The sequence below is a fragment of the Xenopus tropicalis genome, chromosome 4 (genome assembly GCF_000004195.4).
Source record: "Xenopus tropicalis strain Nigerian chromosome 4, UCB_Xtro_10.0, whole genome shotgun sequence".
NCBI classification, from domain to species: domain Eukaryota; kingdom Metazoa; phylum Chordata; class Amphibia; order Anura; family Pipidae; genus Xenopus; species Xenopus tropicalis.
The window spans coordinates 27,948,229-27,964,907 of record NC_030680.2 but is presented as its reverse complement, the minus strand read 5'-3'; the positions used below and the strand labels follow the sequence as shown (position 1 = coordinate 27,964,907).

Here is a 16,679-nt window from a genome sequence, read left to right as displayed (position 1 = left end):
ACCACAACTGGTAAGATTTCTATAGAATATAAAAAAAAATCATACACTGACTGCAATCATGATGGCTAAACCAACTGTGTAATATATAAAACATAAAGATGAAAACTGAGCCTTGTGTAAATAGCCAAGTAAGTCCAAGCAATTGTAAATACATAGATTAAAAAAGTGTTTCTAATTATAACATCTACTTACATCTACAGTTTGCATGATACACTGTAGGAGAAAATCTATCAATCAATCGGTGTTATATTTCACAGATGCCAAACACATCCATTCAAAGAAACTCTTTACTCTAAAGAGTATTGCAATATAACCACACCAACATAAAGATTTGCATGAGAGCAAGGATTTGTGGCCCCAGGTGTTATCTAAAGTGATGCATCAGGGGTGTAGATCTATTTTCAAAGCATTATTTCTTTAAACCTTTATTAAGATAAGGATATTACATAATCCATCTGGATAAATGGTGCTGCTAAGTATGTAGCAGTCAAAGCAGAATGTTATGACCAAGAAATGTTACATCATGCCTAAATCTACTTTAAAGAGGAGATTTATTAACGGTTGATTTTTTTTTTTCTTGATACAAGTGTTTTAGCTTTAAAAAAAACTTGAATTCGAGTTATGGTTAAAAAACGGAAATGTCTGGTATTTATTAAGTGCACAAAACCCAAAATCTAAAAGCTTGTGAGTTTCTATAGAAGGCAATGGCAGTTGTCCTAGGCAAAGTCAAGCCATATTTTCATTTTGAATTATCGTTTTTTTCAAGTGTTGAAAGTTCGAGGTATTTACGTTTTTTTGAGCACATTGCCACATTAATAAATAAGTGAGCATTCGATAATCAAGTTAATTTGATTTAGTAAAACAAACTTGAATTCACAAACTCGAAAAGCCCATAAGTGAAGTGTGCAGTAGATATACAAATAAAGACCATTCTAAATAAGCCATTAAAAATTGTTAGAAGAATTCTAAAGTAATTTTAATTCAGTAGTTACATGTAATAAAAATTAAGAGGATTTTTGGGGGGTTCAGTACCTAATACTTATTTACACATGAATATAAAGTATTTTCTTGATTTAGGGTGTACAATAATGATAATGGCATAAAATAAAATAAAAATAAATGAATAAATAATTGAATTCCCATTTTGGTGCCAGGCACAATATCATAATAATGTTACTTATTTATCATTTTTACCTAGTATTTGATTTAACAATTTATTTTTTTGATTTTAACTAGTTAAAAAAATTGAAATTGTTACAAGAATTTCCCATTTTCTCTTATTCTTTCCAAGTATTTTTTTATTATACCATTGCACAATTGCATAGCGTACATTCTTATTCATTTCTGGCTATGTAGAAAAATGTTTTCATCTCCATTGCATTTTGGCCATAGGGTAGACTGATTTTTACCTGCTAAAAGCTGGAGAGTATTTTCTAGAAAAAAAAGTGGGACAAGTCAGGCAAAGTTTCAGAACATCTGAAAAAAAATATTATTAAAGTTTTACCAGGAAAAAGAATTCAGACTTTGATAAAGGTGTTTGATACTAATATGTATATACTTTTTTTTTATAGAAACCACAGCAACTACTTCACCAAGTAAGTAAATAAACATTTCTAAACTTAATCTTAGCCTCTGCTTGTAGGGTTTATATGCATTGCATTTTCTGCAAAATGTTACAGACAAGTAAGTTTCCATTAATACTGCAATATGAAGACAAAAAAAATGATACTTTGACAATTACTATAGTTAAACAAAACCAGTTCATTGACTTATTTCTGAGGTTATAGTTGTTTATATTTCCAATGTCTTGGTACCTCACACTTTGCCTCTTACACACTCATCCATCTCCGAATCCTATCACCAGATGCAAGAACCTTTATCATATTAATCTTCAGCATCTCTTATCAACTTAACAGCCTTTGCCTTCCTTTATATCTTCATTTAGTGACCCTGAACTTACTGCACTTTACAGTTACACAATCACCTCTGTTTTAGGCACACTAAACACACAAAGCAGCTCCAGATGCAGTACCGCAGGCTTGAGCACCACTGGAGAAAAAACTACTCCAACAACTTCCACAATTACAAAGATGCACTAGATAACTTTAGCAATGATTTGTCCTTTGCAGCAGAAGGAACAGTACACAAACATACATTCCCTCAGCTGTTTTTTTAACCTTATTTGACAATAACAGAGGAGACTGTGTCTCTCTCCTTCTGTCTAAATAGCATATTACCACCTACTCCCTTGATCCTATTCCTTCTCATCTCATTTTTTCTTTTTTATTTATATTTTCTCTCACCCTCACATCGCTCTTTAATTTTTGTTCTTTCTATTAATACATTACTGCACTCATTCAACATGCAGTCATTGCACTTAGCCTTAAAGGATGTTCTCTGCACCTTACACTCCTCTGCAACTACTGGACAATTTCTCTCATTCCTTTCAGTTGGGGTACCTGAAGGCTCTGTTCTTGGTCCCCTTATTTTTTTCATTCTATACCACTATACAAGTGGTCTTGTTCAGCTAATTGACTCATTCAGTATCATTTATATGCAGATCATACTCAAATCCACCTCTCTTCTCCAGACCTACCCTCACTTTTAGCTGGTGTCCTGATTATCTAACAGCAATTTCTACATTTGTGTTCTATTGTTCCCTAAGATTCAACCTGGACAAAATGCAACTCATGCACATGAGCAATAGGCTGGGGGGGTGGTAGTTGCATGCTCTTATTATTTATCATTTATCCAATCTTATCTAGAGCCTATCCCATCTAGGCTACTGCAACTTGCTTCTACCTGACTGCCCAGTCTTCTATCTCTCTTCACTACAGCGTTGTCAGAATTCTTTTCCTCTTGTTCAAGAGAGAACAGGACACTCTACTGCAAACTCTCCAAATGTTCATCATCTACTTTACGTAGAGCAGAGCAACACCCTGATTATACCCCTCACAACCCCCACTACTGCTGCTGTTCCCCACCTTAAACCTTTATGCCTTGCTGCACCTTACATTTGGAATGTCATCCCTGAATACCTCCATAAACAATTATTCTCAATCTCTTGCAAAATAAACTCAAAGGCTACTTGTAAAATCCTGATCCTGTTCTGCCATTTATATTACTGTAACTTGCAGCACTTAATAACATCCAATTTGTGTCTGTAAGTTACCCACCCACTTAGATTGGGGGACTGGTACCATGACAAAAGCTGAGAAACTTACCTTAGGTGGCAGCGTTCAGCAAGTTACCAGAATTAACAAAAAGTTGCTCCTGGTTGCTTAAAGAGCTGAAATTTTAATTTTACATTGCAATTTTTGCCTCTTCTAGTGCAGAGATCAATATTGCACTCTCTGCACGGATGTTATGGCCCCCCTATATGAAGAAATGAGGAGAAAGGGTGGCATCAACTTGGTCCATAAAAATTAAGATACAGTGTCCCTTTCAGACAAAGGACAGATGGACTTAATTTGAGAGGGAAGAAATACATAATTAATTTCATATAGATTTATTATATTGCAAGAAATATATTTTTACTTTACACCAAAAAATATTTCATATCTTGTTAGCAAATTATATTGGATTTATAACATTTAATTTATTCTAACAGCAACATCTGTGACAACTACTTCTACCACAACACATACCACACATTGTTCCTGTCATCATGATGGAAAAGTATATATGCCAGGTAAAACAACAAATGTTTCCTAAACAACAAAAAACAGTGGTGTGTGTATATATTTATATATATATATATATATATATATATATTTTTTTTTTTTTTTTTTTTAACTTATGTGATGATTTAATAGTCACTGTATCCATTAAATATTTCATATAATCAAATCAGTATTCATTTGCAATTTGTTTCCAAACTTTTACAATTTTTTATCTACTGTACCCTTAATTTGGTCATTTTGCATTTTATCAATTAAACTACTTTTAGTTGCACTAGTCCGATAATTTTCCCTAAGGAAGATCACAAAAGTAATTAAAACATTGGATTTTCCTTAAAGGAGAAGGAAAGTCTAAGTCACTTGGGGGTGCCAAAATGTTAGGCACCCCCAAGTGACTTCAATAGCTTACCTTCTACCCTGGGCTGGTGCCCCTGTACGGAGAGAACAGCACCAGCCCGGGGGTAGCAGTGATCGCTTCCTTGTTCACTGCACCCGCATGCACAGTAGAGTGAAAAGCCGAACTTTGAACAGAGAAGTCGGCGTTTCACTCTACTGCGCATGCACCTGTCCCTGACATTTGCCAGCAGCATGAATAGGGAAGAAGGAAGTGCTCGCTACAGGTAACCCGGGCTGGTGCTGTTTTCTCCTAACAGGGGCACCAGCCCGGGGTACAAGGTAAGCGATTTAAGTCACTTGGGGGTGCCTAACATTTTGGAGGGGGTTTTAGCAAATATCTAATATGTAAGAATTCAACTCTAATGTAGGAAAACAATATTCTTAATGGCATGCCTCTCCTGCCCTATCCACAGCCAGAGTGGTGGTGTCCTGTGAGTGAGCTTTTTTTCTGTAAAACCTGGAAAATTTTTCTCTAACCTGCACCTAGAATTTGTATAGCTTTTACAAGACTGCATTGCTTCTGCTGGCTTTATATATATATATATATATGTCAAGCTGTGCGTCCACACTCTAAACCAGTTTAACAGGTGGGTGCTGAAGACAAAATATGCAAATACCTATAAAAAAAGAGCAGCACACCAATTCACAGCATATATATAGGCATATGTATATACTGTATATACATTACAGTACATGGACAAACAAAACCTGTTTTGCACAGAATGTGCTAATGTTATATTTATATATATATATATATTGACAAAGGGTCAGTGGGTGAGTGCACAGGAGCTCTTGTGTGTATATATATATATATATCAGTCCTGATGGTGTCTGCACTCCAAGGCTTTTAGTATTCTGTGGGGTGCACAGCCAAAATCTGAGTATTTAGCATGAAATAATCCATGGCCGGCACACCCTTAAAATTCAAAAAATTTTTTATTGAAAACTCATTGTTTAAAAACCTATATATATATATGTGTGTGTGTGTATGTGTGTGTGTGTGTATACAGTAGAGAGAGAAAGAGACTGAATATTGCACACACTAGGACCTAATATACAGAAAAAAGTTTTATTACAAAAAATTCAACATTTCATGCACAAACTGTGCTCTTCCTCAGGGTAGGTTGTTAGATCTGAGAGTGTGGTTCAAGTTTGTTCATTTATATCAATGCACATTTATAAACTTAGAGTAGCCTTTAATAATATAATAATCTCAAAATAGTGCATGACACCAAATTTCTCTGAATGCAGGTAAGATGCCTTTATCACACCAGATGCAGCGGAGGCAGCACAACAGACCTTTTATACAATAGCTTTACAGAAAAATGCAGTTCTCTGCAACTAATATTAGCAAAGTCAAGCAACAAAATACCGAACTTCTTCTTACAGGTCAGGAAATATCAACAAGTGACAGCTCAGAAAGAGCAAGAGATGGAAAATGCTATAGCCATGTATGTGACAGCAAATGTAATAAAGTAAGAACTGAGAGCCCTTGTCCAATATGTTACTGTCATCATGAAGGAAGACGATATTTACCAGGTAAATCAGCCAAATGTCTGCGTGTTCATTAAATCACAAAAGATTTAGTGTAAACTTACTAAGAATTAGTTTTTATATTCTTTGTATTTTGTAAATTTTGTATTTTAAGTGGCTTCTGAGATAATAGCAGTAGAAACCAGTTTTCCTTTAGTACACAGGCTTTTATTCAAACAGCTTTTTGAGGGACCAGACTTGCAGTGACCCTAACTGTCCAAGAAATTTAGACACTTCCTGTATTAATTCAGCCCTTGAGCTGCAGACTCTCAGTTGAGCCAAATGCCTGCTACAAGCAATCTGAACATGCAAACATCTCTGAAACAGCTTAATATACAATATGTATATAGATTGCAAAACTTTTCAGAGAACAACATCAAAAATGTTTAAATCAATTAATTTCTTGTTTTGAAATAATCTTCAAATAGATAGAGTCCTGAAATAATACTAGGCTTTTAATTCTTTTTTTTGTTTGTTTGTTAGAGGGACAACTTGACATCTATGACTATTGCACACAGAGCAAGGTCTAGGGACACGAACAGTATAGGAAGGCTGAGGATACCATGTATTTTATATTTACAATGCCATAACTTCCATTGGCATGCTTGTCCAGTCACATCTATAGCCAAAAAATTGATGTATCTAGGGAGTAAGACTTTTTCTGTGAAACCCAGATACTTTTTCTATAACCTGCATCCAGAATTTGTGCAGCAGTTTCTGGTCTGCATTACTCGAAATGCCAATCTATTATGTATATTATATGGAAAACATAAGCACAGATAGAGTAGTCTTACTGTTAATGTTACAAAACCTTTTACCTGAAAATGTAGTTCATAAAAAAACCACAAAATAAGCGTCCTGAGTGCAGGTAAAATGCCTTTATCACGGAAGAAGAAGGGGAGGCAGTGGAACAGTACTTTTTGTACAATACTATTACAGAATAACACAGTTCCCCAGAACTGAAATTGACAATGACAAAAAACTAAAAAATTTATTCTTGCAGGTCATGAAATCTCAAGAATTGACAGTAGAGAAAGGGATGGAAAATGCTACAGCCATGTATGTGACAGTGCTTGTAACAAGATAAAAACTGAAATCTCATGTAGAATTATTACTCCAAGCACAACCCCAGTCACAACACCCTCCACATGTTCCTGTCATCATGAAGGAAAAGAGTATTTACCAGGTAAATCAGCCAAAGCTAAAATGCCTGCGTGTTACATAAAGGTCATTTTAACCCAAATAAGATTTTGTGTAAACTTACTCAGACTGCTGCCCTCCTGAGCACTTTAGGAGTTTGTATTCATTTTCTATTTTAAGTAGCTTCTGAAACAACTGCAATTGCAAATTTTGAGTTGAGCCAAAAGCCTTCTATAAGCAGTCTGGAAAACGTGTATGACTTCTTTACATCTATGGCTATTGCATACTTTTAGTCAGAGCAAGGTCCAGGGGCACAAGAAGTGCAAGATGGCGAGGATCCCAACTGTTGTTACCTTACCTTATCATCACATCCAATGGCCTGTCTCTCTCCTGTCTCTCCTAATCAAATCCATGAAGTAGCGGTGGCCCATAAGAGAGCTTTATTTTATGTGAAACCTGGATACTGTTTCTGTAACCTAAACTTGTTGAATTGATTCACTGTTAGCAGCCTGAATTGCTCATATTGGCAATCTATTCTGTGTATATACATAGATATATTTTTTCTATATACAAACATATAATAGATATAATAGGCTTTAATGATATATTCATCTCAACACAGTACAATGCCACATACCCTTTTGCCAGTAAATGGAGTTTGGTAGGATAAATAAATGAGCCCCCTGTGTGCAGGTAAGATGTATTTATTACAACAGATGCAGGAGCGGCAGCGCAACAGTACTTTTTTACTATAGCTCTATAGAAAAATGCTGTTCTCTGCAACTAATATTGACAAAGACAAGCAACTAAACAGAGATCTTCCTCTTGCAGGCCAAGAAATTACAACAAGTGAGAGCAGAGAAAGAACAAGAGATGGAAGATGCATCAGCCGTGTATGTGACAGCAATTGTAATAAAGTAAGAACTGAGACCTCTTGTACAGTATGTCACTGTGAACATGAAGGAAGACGATATTTATCAGGTAATTCAGCCAAATGTCTACATGTTCCTTAAAAGCAAGCAACTAAACAGAGCAACTAAACAGAGTACTTCTTCTTGTAGGTTATGAAATCTCAAGAATTGACAGTAGAGAAAGACATGGAAAATGCTACAGCCATGTATGTGACAGCAGTTGCAACAAAATAACAACTGAAATCCCATGTAGAATTATTACTCCAAGCACAACCCCAGTCACAACAACCTCAGTCACAACTCCAGTCACAACACCCTCCACATGTTCCTGTCATCATGAAGGAAAAGAGTATTTACCAGGTAAATCAGCCAATGCTAGAATGCCTGCATGTTCCTTAAAGGTCATTTTAACCCAAAAAAGATTTCATGTAAACTTACTCAAACTGCGGCCCTGCTGAGCACTTTAGGAATTTGTATTCATTTTCTATTTTAAGTAGCTTCTGAAACAATTGCAATTTTAGGCAGTTATCTTCTAATGGGCAACCTTTCATCGCAACAGCTTTTTGAATTCTCAGAGTGTCAGTGGCCCTAACTGTCCACGAATGTTTTATACACTGCCTGTATTTACTTAAATCTTGTGTTGCTAACCCTAAGTTGAGCCAAAAGCCTTCTATAAGCAGTCTGGGAATCTTGTCTGACATCTTGACATCTATGGCTATTGCATGCTTTTAGTCAGAGCAAGGTCCAGGGACACTAGTAGTGCAGGAAGGCCGAGGATCCCAACTGTTGTTACCTTACCTTGCCATCATTTCCAATGGGTTGTCTGTCCTAATAGTAGCCATGGAGCAGTGGTGGCTCATAAGAGAGCTTTTTTTCTGTGAAACCTGGATACTGTTTCTGTAACCTACATTTAGAATTTCTTTTGCTGTTAGTGGCCTGCATTGCTCATACTGGCAATCTATTCTGTGTATTTACATAGATATATTTTTTCTTAATAATAATAGTGTAGTAACGTTTAAATATTGTGACAGTATTAAACCCCGTTTAAAGTTCCCAGTGTTCAATAAATTAATATTAACACCAAGTGTGGTACTGCTAACTGCTCACCAGATGGCAGTGTTGTTGAAGTAAAATAAACGTCATGTGTTCATTGCAGACTTGTAGCTGTTTGAACGGATATTGTATCCCTGGGATGTGTCTCAATTGTATCGATGTATCCTCCACGTCTGATTATCCTTATGTGCACTGTGGCTATATCCTCATTGAGGCATACAAAAAGGAAAAAACCGCCACTAGTGCAATATGATTTATTATAAAACAATATATAAAGAATAAAACTTACAGTATGTAGTCAGATATAGGAACTCAATAGCCCGAAAAGCCCAACGCGTTTCGTGCACTGCTCGGTGCACTTCCTCAGGAGCAAGAATCAAGTGGTGTCTCTATAGAAAAATGCTGTTCTCTGCAACTAATATTGACAAAGACAAGCAACTAAACAGAGATCTTCCTCTTGCAGGCCAAGAAATTACAACAAGTGAGAGCAGAGAAAGAACAAGAGATGGAAGATGCATCAGCCGTGTATGTGACAGCAATTGTAATAAAGTGAAAACTGAGACCTCTTGTACAGTATGTCACTGTGAACATGAAGGAAGACGATATTTATCAGGTAATTCAGCCAAATGTCTACATGTTCCTTAAAAGCAAGCAAATAAACAGAGCAACTAAACAGAGTACTTCTTCTTGTAGGTTATGAAATCTCAAGAATTGACAGTAGAGAAAGACATGGAAAATGCTACAGCCATGTATGTGACAGCAGTTGCAACAAAATAACAACTGAAATCCCATGTAGAATTATTACTCCAAGCACAACCCCAGTCACAACAACCTCAGTCACAACTCCAGTCACAACACCCTCCACATGTTCCTGTCATCATGAAGGAAAAGAGTATTTACCAGGTAAATCAGCCAATGCTAGAATGCCTGCATGTTCCTTAAAGGTCATTTTAACCCAAAAAAGATTTCATGTAAACTTACTCAAACTGCGGCCCTGCTGAGCACTTTAGGAATTTGTATTTATTTTCCATTTTAAGTAGCTTCTTAAACAATTGCTATTTTAGGCAGTTATCTTCTAATGGGCAACCTTTCATCGCAACAGCTTTTTGAATTCTCAGAGTGTCAGTGGCCCTAACTGTCCACGAATGTTTTATACACTGCCTGTATTTACTTAAATCTTGTGTTGCTAACCCTAAGTTGAGCCAAAAGCCTTCTATAAGCAGTCTGGGAATCTTGTCTGACATCTTGACATCTATGGCTATTGCATGCTTTTAGTCAGAGCAAGGTCCAGGGACACTAGTAGTGCAGGAAGGCCGAGGATCCCAACTGTTGTTACCTTACCTTGCCATCATTTCCAATGGGTTGTCTGTCCTAATAGTAGCCATGGAGCAGTGGTGGCTCATAAGAGAGCTTTTTTTCTGTGAAACCTGGATACTGTTTCTGTAACCTGCATTTAGAATTTCTTTTGCTGTTAGTGGCCTGCATTGCTCATACTGGCAATCTATTCTGTGTATTTACATAGATATATTTTTTCTTTATTTATACATATAATAGATATAATAGGCTTTAATGATATATTCATCTCAACACAGTACAATATTACATACCCTTTTGCCAGTAAATGGAGTATGGTAGGATAAATAAATGAGCCCCCTGTGTGCAGGTAAGATGTATTTATTACAACAGATGCAGGAGCGGCAGCGAAACAGTAGTTTTATACAATAGATCTATAGAAAAATGCTGTTCCCTGCAACTAATATTGACAAAGACAAGCAACTAAACAGAGATCTTCTTCTTGCAGGCCAAGAAATTTCAACAAGTGACAGCAGAGAAAGAACAAGAGATGGAAGATGCTTCAGCCGTGTATGTGACAGCAATTGTAATAAAGTAAGAACTGAGACCTCTTGTACAGTGTGTCACTGTGAACATGAAGGAAGACGGTATTTATCAGGTAATTCAGCCAAATGTCTACTTGTTCCTTAAAAGCAAGCAACTAAACAGAGCAACTAAACAGAGTACTTCTTCTTGCAGGTTATCAAATCTCAAGAATTGACAGTAGAGAAAGACATGGAAAATGCTACAGCCATGTATGTGACAGTGCTTGTAATAAGATAACAACTGAAATCCCATGTAGAATTATTACTCCAAGCACAACCCCAGTCACAACACCCTCCACATGTTCCTGTCATCATGAAGGAAAAGAGTATTTCCCAGGTAAATCAGCCAATGCTAGAATCCCTGCATGTTCCTTAAACGTCTTAAATATATGTATGTATATATATATATATATATATATATATATATATGCTGGTATATATAGGTATATATGCTGAGGACTTCCCATACCAGTCAGTTGAACTAAAGAAGCTGCTTGGATGAGTAGTGGAACATCTTCAATGATTACTTAACAAGTCCAGTTGCTTTAGATTTATTTATACTAGATAATATTACATACCCTTTTGCCAGTAGAGTTTGGTAGGATAAATAAATGAGCCCCCTGTGTGCAGGTAAGATGTATTTATTACAACAGATGCAGGAGCGGCAGCGCAACACTACATTTTTACTAAAGCTCTATAGAAAAATGCTGTTCTCTGCAACTAATATTGACAAAGACAAGCAACTAAACAGAGATCTTCTTCTTGCAGGCCAAGAAATTACAACAAGTGAAAGCAGAGAAAGAACAAGAGATGGAAGATGCATCAGCCGTGTATGTGACAGCAATTGTAATAAAGTAAGAACTGAGACCTCTTGTACAGTGTGTCACTGTGAACATGAAGGAAGACGATATTTATCAGGTAATTCAGCCAAATGTCTACGTGTTCCTTAAAAGCAAGCAACTAAACAGAGCAACTAAACAGAGTACTTCTTCCTGCAGGTTATGAAATCTCAAGAATTGACAGTAGAGAAAGACATGGAAAATGCTACAGCCATGTATGTGACAGTGCTTGTAATAAGATAACAACTGAAATCTCATGTAGAATTATTACTCCAAGCACAACCCCACTCACAACAACCTCACTCACAACAACCCCAGTCACAACACCCTCCACATGTTCCTGTCATCATGAAGGAAAAGAGTATTTACCAGGTAAATCAGCCAATGCTAGAATGCCTGCATGTTCCTTAAAGGTCATTTTAACCCAAAATATTTTTCCTGTAAACTTACTCAGACTGCTGCCCTCCTGAGCACTTTAGGAATTTGTATTTATTTTCCATTTTAAGTAGCTTCTGAAACAATTGCAATTTTAGGCAGTTAGCTTCTAATGGGCAACCTTTCATCGCAACAGCTTTTTGAATACTCAGAGTGTCAGTGGCCCTAACTGTCCACGAATGTTTTATACACTGCCTGTATTTACTTAAATCTTGTGTTGCTAACCCTAAGTTGAGCCAAAAGCCTTCTATAAGCAGTCTGGGAATCTTGTCTGACATCTTGACATCTATGGCTATTGCATCCTTTTAGTCAGAGCAAGGTCCAAGGACACTAGCAGTGCAGGAAGGCCGAGGATCCCAACTGTTGTTACCTTACCTTGCCATCATTTCCAATGGCCTGTCTCTCCTAATAGTAGCCATGGAGCAGTGGTGGCTCATAAGAGAGCTTTTTTTCTGTGAGACCTGGATACTGTTTCTGTAACCTGCATTTAGAATTTCTTTTGCCGTTAGTGGCCTGCATTGCTCATACGGGCAATCTATTCTGTGTATTTACATAGATATATTTTTTCTTTAGTTATACATTCAATATTCTTTAATGATATATTCATCTCAACACAGTACAATACATACTCTTTTGCCAGTAAATGGAGTTTGGTAGGATAAATAAATGAGCCCCCTGTGTGCAGGTAAGATGTATTTATTACAACAGATGCAGGAGCGGCAGCGCAACAGTACTTTTTTACTATAGCTCTATAGAAAAATGCTGTTCTCTGCAACTAATATTGACAAAGACAAGCAACTAAACAGAGATCTTCCTCTTGCAGGCCAAGAAATTACAACAAGTGAGAGCAGAGAAAGAACAAGAGATGGAAGATGCATCAGCCGTGTATGTGACAGCAATTGTAATAAAGTAAAAACTGAGACCTCTTGTACAGTGTGTCACTGTGAACATGAAGGAAGACGATATTTATCAGGTAATTCAGCCAAATGTCTACATGTTCCTTAAAAGCAAGCAAATAAACAGAGCAACTAAACAGAGTACTTCTTCTTGTAGGTTATGAAATCTCAAGAATTGACAGTAGAGAAAGACATGGAAAATGCTACAGCCATGTATGTGACAGCAGTTGCAACAAAATAACAACTGAAATCCCATGTAGAATTATTACTCCAAGCACAACCCCAGTCACAACAACCTCAGTCACAACTCCAGTCACAACACCCTCCACATGTTCCTGTCATCATGAAGGAAAAGAGTATTTACCAGGTAAATCAGCCAATGCTAGAATGCCTGCATGTTCCTTAAAGGTCATTTTAACCCAAAAAAGATTTCATGTAAACTTACTCAAACTGCGGCCCTGCTCAGCACTTTAGGAATTTGTATTCATTTTCTATTTTAAGTAGCTTCTGAAACAATTGCAATTTTAGGCAGTTATCTTCTAATGGGCAACCTTTCATCGCAACAGCTTTTTGAATTCTCAGAGTGTCAGTGGCCCTAACTGTCCACGAATGTTTTATACACTGCCTGTATTTACTTAAATCTTGTGTTGCTAACCCTAAGTTGAGCCAAAAGCCTTCTATAAGCAGTCTGGGAATCTTGTCTGACATCTTGACATCTATGGCTATTGCATGCTTTTAGTCAGAGCAAGGTCCAGGGACACTAGTAGTGCAGGAAGGCCGAGGATCCCAACTGTTGTTACCTTACCTTGCCATCATTTCCAATGGGTTGTCTGTCCTAATAGTAGCCATGGAGCAGTGGTGGCTCATAAGAGAGCTTTTTTTCTGTGAAACCTGGATACTGTTTCTGTAACCTGCATTTAGAATTTCTTTTGCTGTTAGTGGCCTGCATTGCTCATACTGGCAATCTATTCTGTGTATTTACATAGATATATTTTTTCTTTATTTATACATATAATAGATATAATAGGCTTTAATGATATATTCATCTCAACACAGTACAATATTACATACCCTTTTGCCAGTAAATGGAGTATGGTAGGATAAATAAATGAGCCCCCTGTGTGCAGGTAAGATGTATTTATTACAACAGATGCAGGAGCGGCAGCGCAACAGTAGTTTTATACAATAGCTCTATAGAAAAATGCTGTTCTCTGCAACTAATATTGACAAAGACAAGCAACTAAACAGAGATCTTCTTCTTGCAGGCCAAGAAATTTCAACAAGTGACAGCAGAGAAAGAACAAGAGATGGAAGATGCTTCAGCCGTGTATGTGACAGCAATTGTAATAAAGTAAGAACTGAGACCTCTTGTACAGTGTGTCACTGTGAACATGAAGGAAGACGGTATTTATCAGGTAATTCAGCCAAATGTCTACTTGTTCCTTAAAAGCAAGCAACTAAACAGAGCAACTAAACAGAGTACTTCTTCTTGCAGGTTATCAAATCTCAAGAATTGACAGTAGAGAAAGACATGGAAAATGCTACAGCCATGTATGTGACAGTGCTTGTAATAAGATAACAACTGAAATCCCATGTAGAATTATTACTCCAAGCACAACCCCAGTCACAACACCCTCCACATGTTCCTGTCATCATGAAGGAAAAGAGTATTTACCAGGTAAATCAGCCAATGCTAGAATCCCTGCATGTTCCTTAAACGTCTTAAATATATGTATGTATATATATATGCTGGTATATATAGGTATATATGCTGAGGACTTCCCATACCAGTCAGTTGAACTGAAGAAGCTGCTTGGATGAGTAGTGAAACATCTTCAATGATTACTTAACAAGTCCAGTTGCTTTAGATTTATTTATACTAGATAATATTACATACCCTTTTGCCAGTAGAGTTTGGTAGGATAAATAAATGAGCCCCCTGTGTGCAGGTAAGATGTATTTATTTCAACAGGTGCAGGAGCGGCAGTGCAACAGTACATTTTTACTTAAGCTCTATAGAAAAATGCTGTTCTCTGCAACTAATATTGACAAAGACAAGCAACTAAACAGAGATCTTCTTCTTGCAGGCCAAGAAATTACAACAAGTGAAAGCAGAGAAAGAACAAGAGATGGAAGATGCATCAGCCGTGTATGTGACAGCAATTGTAATAAAGTAAGAACTGAGACCTCTTGTACAGTGTGTCACTGTGAACATGAAGGAAGACGATATTTATCAGGTAATTCAGCCAAATGTCTACGTGTTCCTTAAAAGCAAGCAACTAAACAGAGCAACTAAACAGAGTACTTCTTCCTGCAGGTTATGAAATCTCAAGAATTGACAGTAGAGAAAGACATGGAAAATGCTACAGCCATGTATGTGACAGTGCTTGTAATAAGATAACAACTGAAATCTCATGTAGAATTATTACTCCAAGCACAACCCCACTCACAACAACCTCACTCACAACAACCCCAGTCACAACACCCTCCACATGTTCCTGTCATCATGAAGGAAAAGAGTATTTACCAGGTAAATCAGCCAATGCTAGAATGCCTGCATGTTCCTTAAAGGTCATTTTAACCCAAAATATTTTTCCTGTAAACTTACTCAGACTGCTGCCCTCCTGAGCACTTTAGGAATTTGTATTTATTTTCCATTTTAAGTAGCTTCTGAAACAATTGCAATTTTAGGCAGTTAGCTTCTAATGGGCAACCTTTCATCGCAACAGCTTTTTGAATACTCAGAGTGTCAGTGGCCCTAACTGTCCACGAATGTTTTATACACTGCCTGTATTTACTTAAATCTTTTGTTGCTAACCCTAAGTTGAGCCAAAAGCCTTCTATAAGCAGTCTGGGAATCTTGTCTGACATCTTGACATCTATGGCTATTGCATCCTTTTAGTCAGAGCAAGGTCCAAGGACACTAGCAGTGCAGGAAGGCCGAGGATCCCAACTGTTGTTACCTTACCTTGCCATCATTTCCAATGGCCTGTCTCTCCTAATAGTAGCCATGGAGCAGTGGTGGCTCATAAGAGAGCTTTTTTTCTGTGAGACCTGGATACTGTTTCTGTAACCTGCATTTAGAATTTCTTTTGCCGTTAGTGGCCTGCATTGCTCATACGGGCAATCTATTCTGTGTATTTACATAGATATATTTTTTCTTTAGTTATACATATAATAGGCTTTAATGATATATTCATCTCAACACAGTACAATACATACTCTTTTGCCAGTAAATGGAGTTTGGTAGGATAAATAAATGAGCCCCCTGTGTGCAGGTAAGATGTATTTATTACAACAGATGCAGGAGCAGCAGCACAACAGTACTTTTTTACTATAGCTCTATAGAAAAATGCTGTTCTCTGCAACTAATATTGACAAAGACAAGCAACCTAAACAGAGATCTTCCTCTTTGCAGGCCAAGAATTACAACAAGTGAGAGCAGAGAAAGAACAAGAGATGGAAGATGCATCAGCCCGTGTATGTGACAGCAATTGTAATAAAGTAAAAACTGAGACCTCTTGTACAGTGTGTCACTGTGAACATGAAGGAAGACGATATTTATCAGGTAATTCAGCCAAATGTCTACATGTTCCTTAAAAGCAAGCAAATAACAGAGCAACTAAACAGAGTACTTCTTCTTGTAGGTTATGAAATCTCAAGATTGACAGTAGAGAAAGACATGGAAAATGCTACAGACCATGTATGTGACAGCAGTTGCAACAAAATAACACTGAAATCCCATGTAGAATTATTACTCAAAGCACAAACCCCAGTCACAACAACCTCAGTCACACTCCAGTCACAACACCTCCACATGTTCCTGTCATCATGAAGGAAAAGAGTATTTACCAGGTAAATCAGCCAATGCTAGAATGCCTGCATGTTCCTTAAAGGTCATTTTAACCACCAGAATAAA

General features: G+C 37.0%; 1 protein-coding gene across 1 annotated transcript in view; it reads left to right on the top strand.

Annotated features, from left to right (window-relative positions):
* Positions 1–16,679, top strand: part of LOC100497756 (mucin-2) — a 116,937-nt gene that overhangs the window by 23,841 nt on the left and 76,417 nt on the right. The window contains exon 27 of the mRNA XM_031900770.1: positions 1,996–2,140. Within this exon, the coding sequence (XP_031756630.1) occupies positions 1,996–2,140 (145 nt within the window). The remainder of the gene's footprint in view (positions 1–1,995; positions 2,141–16,679) is intronic.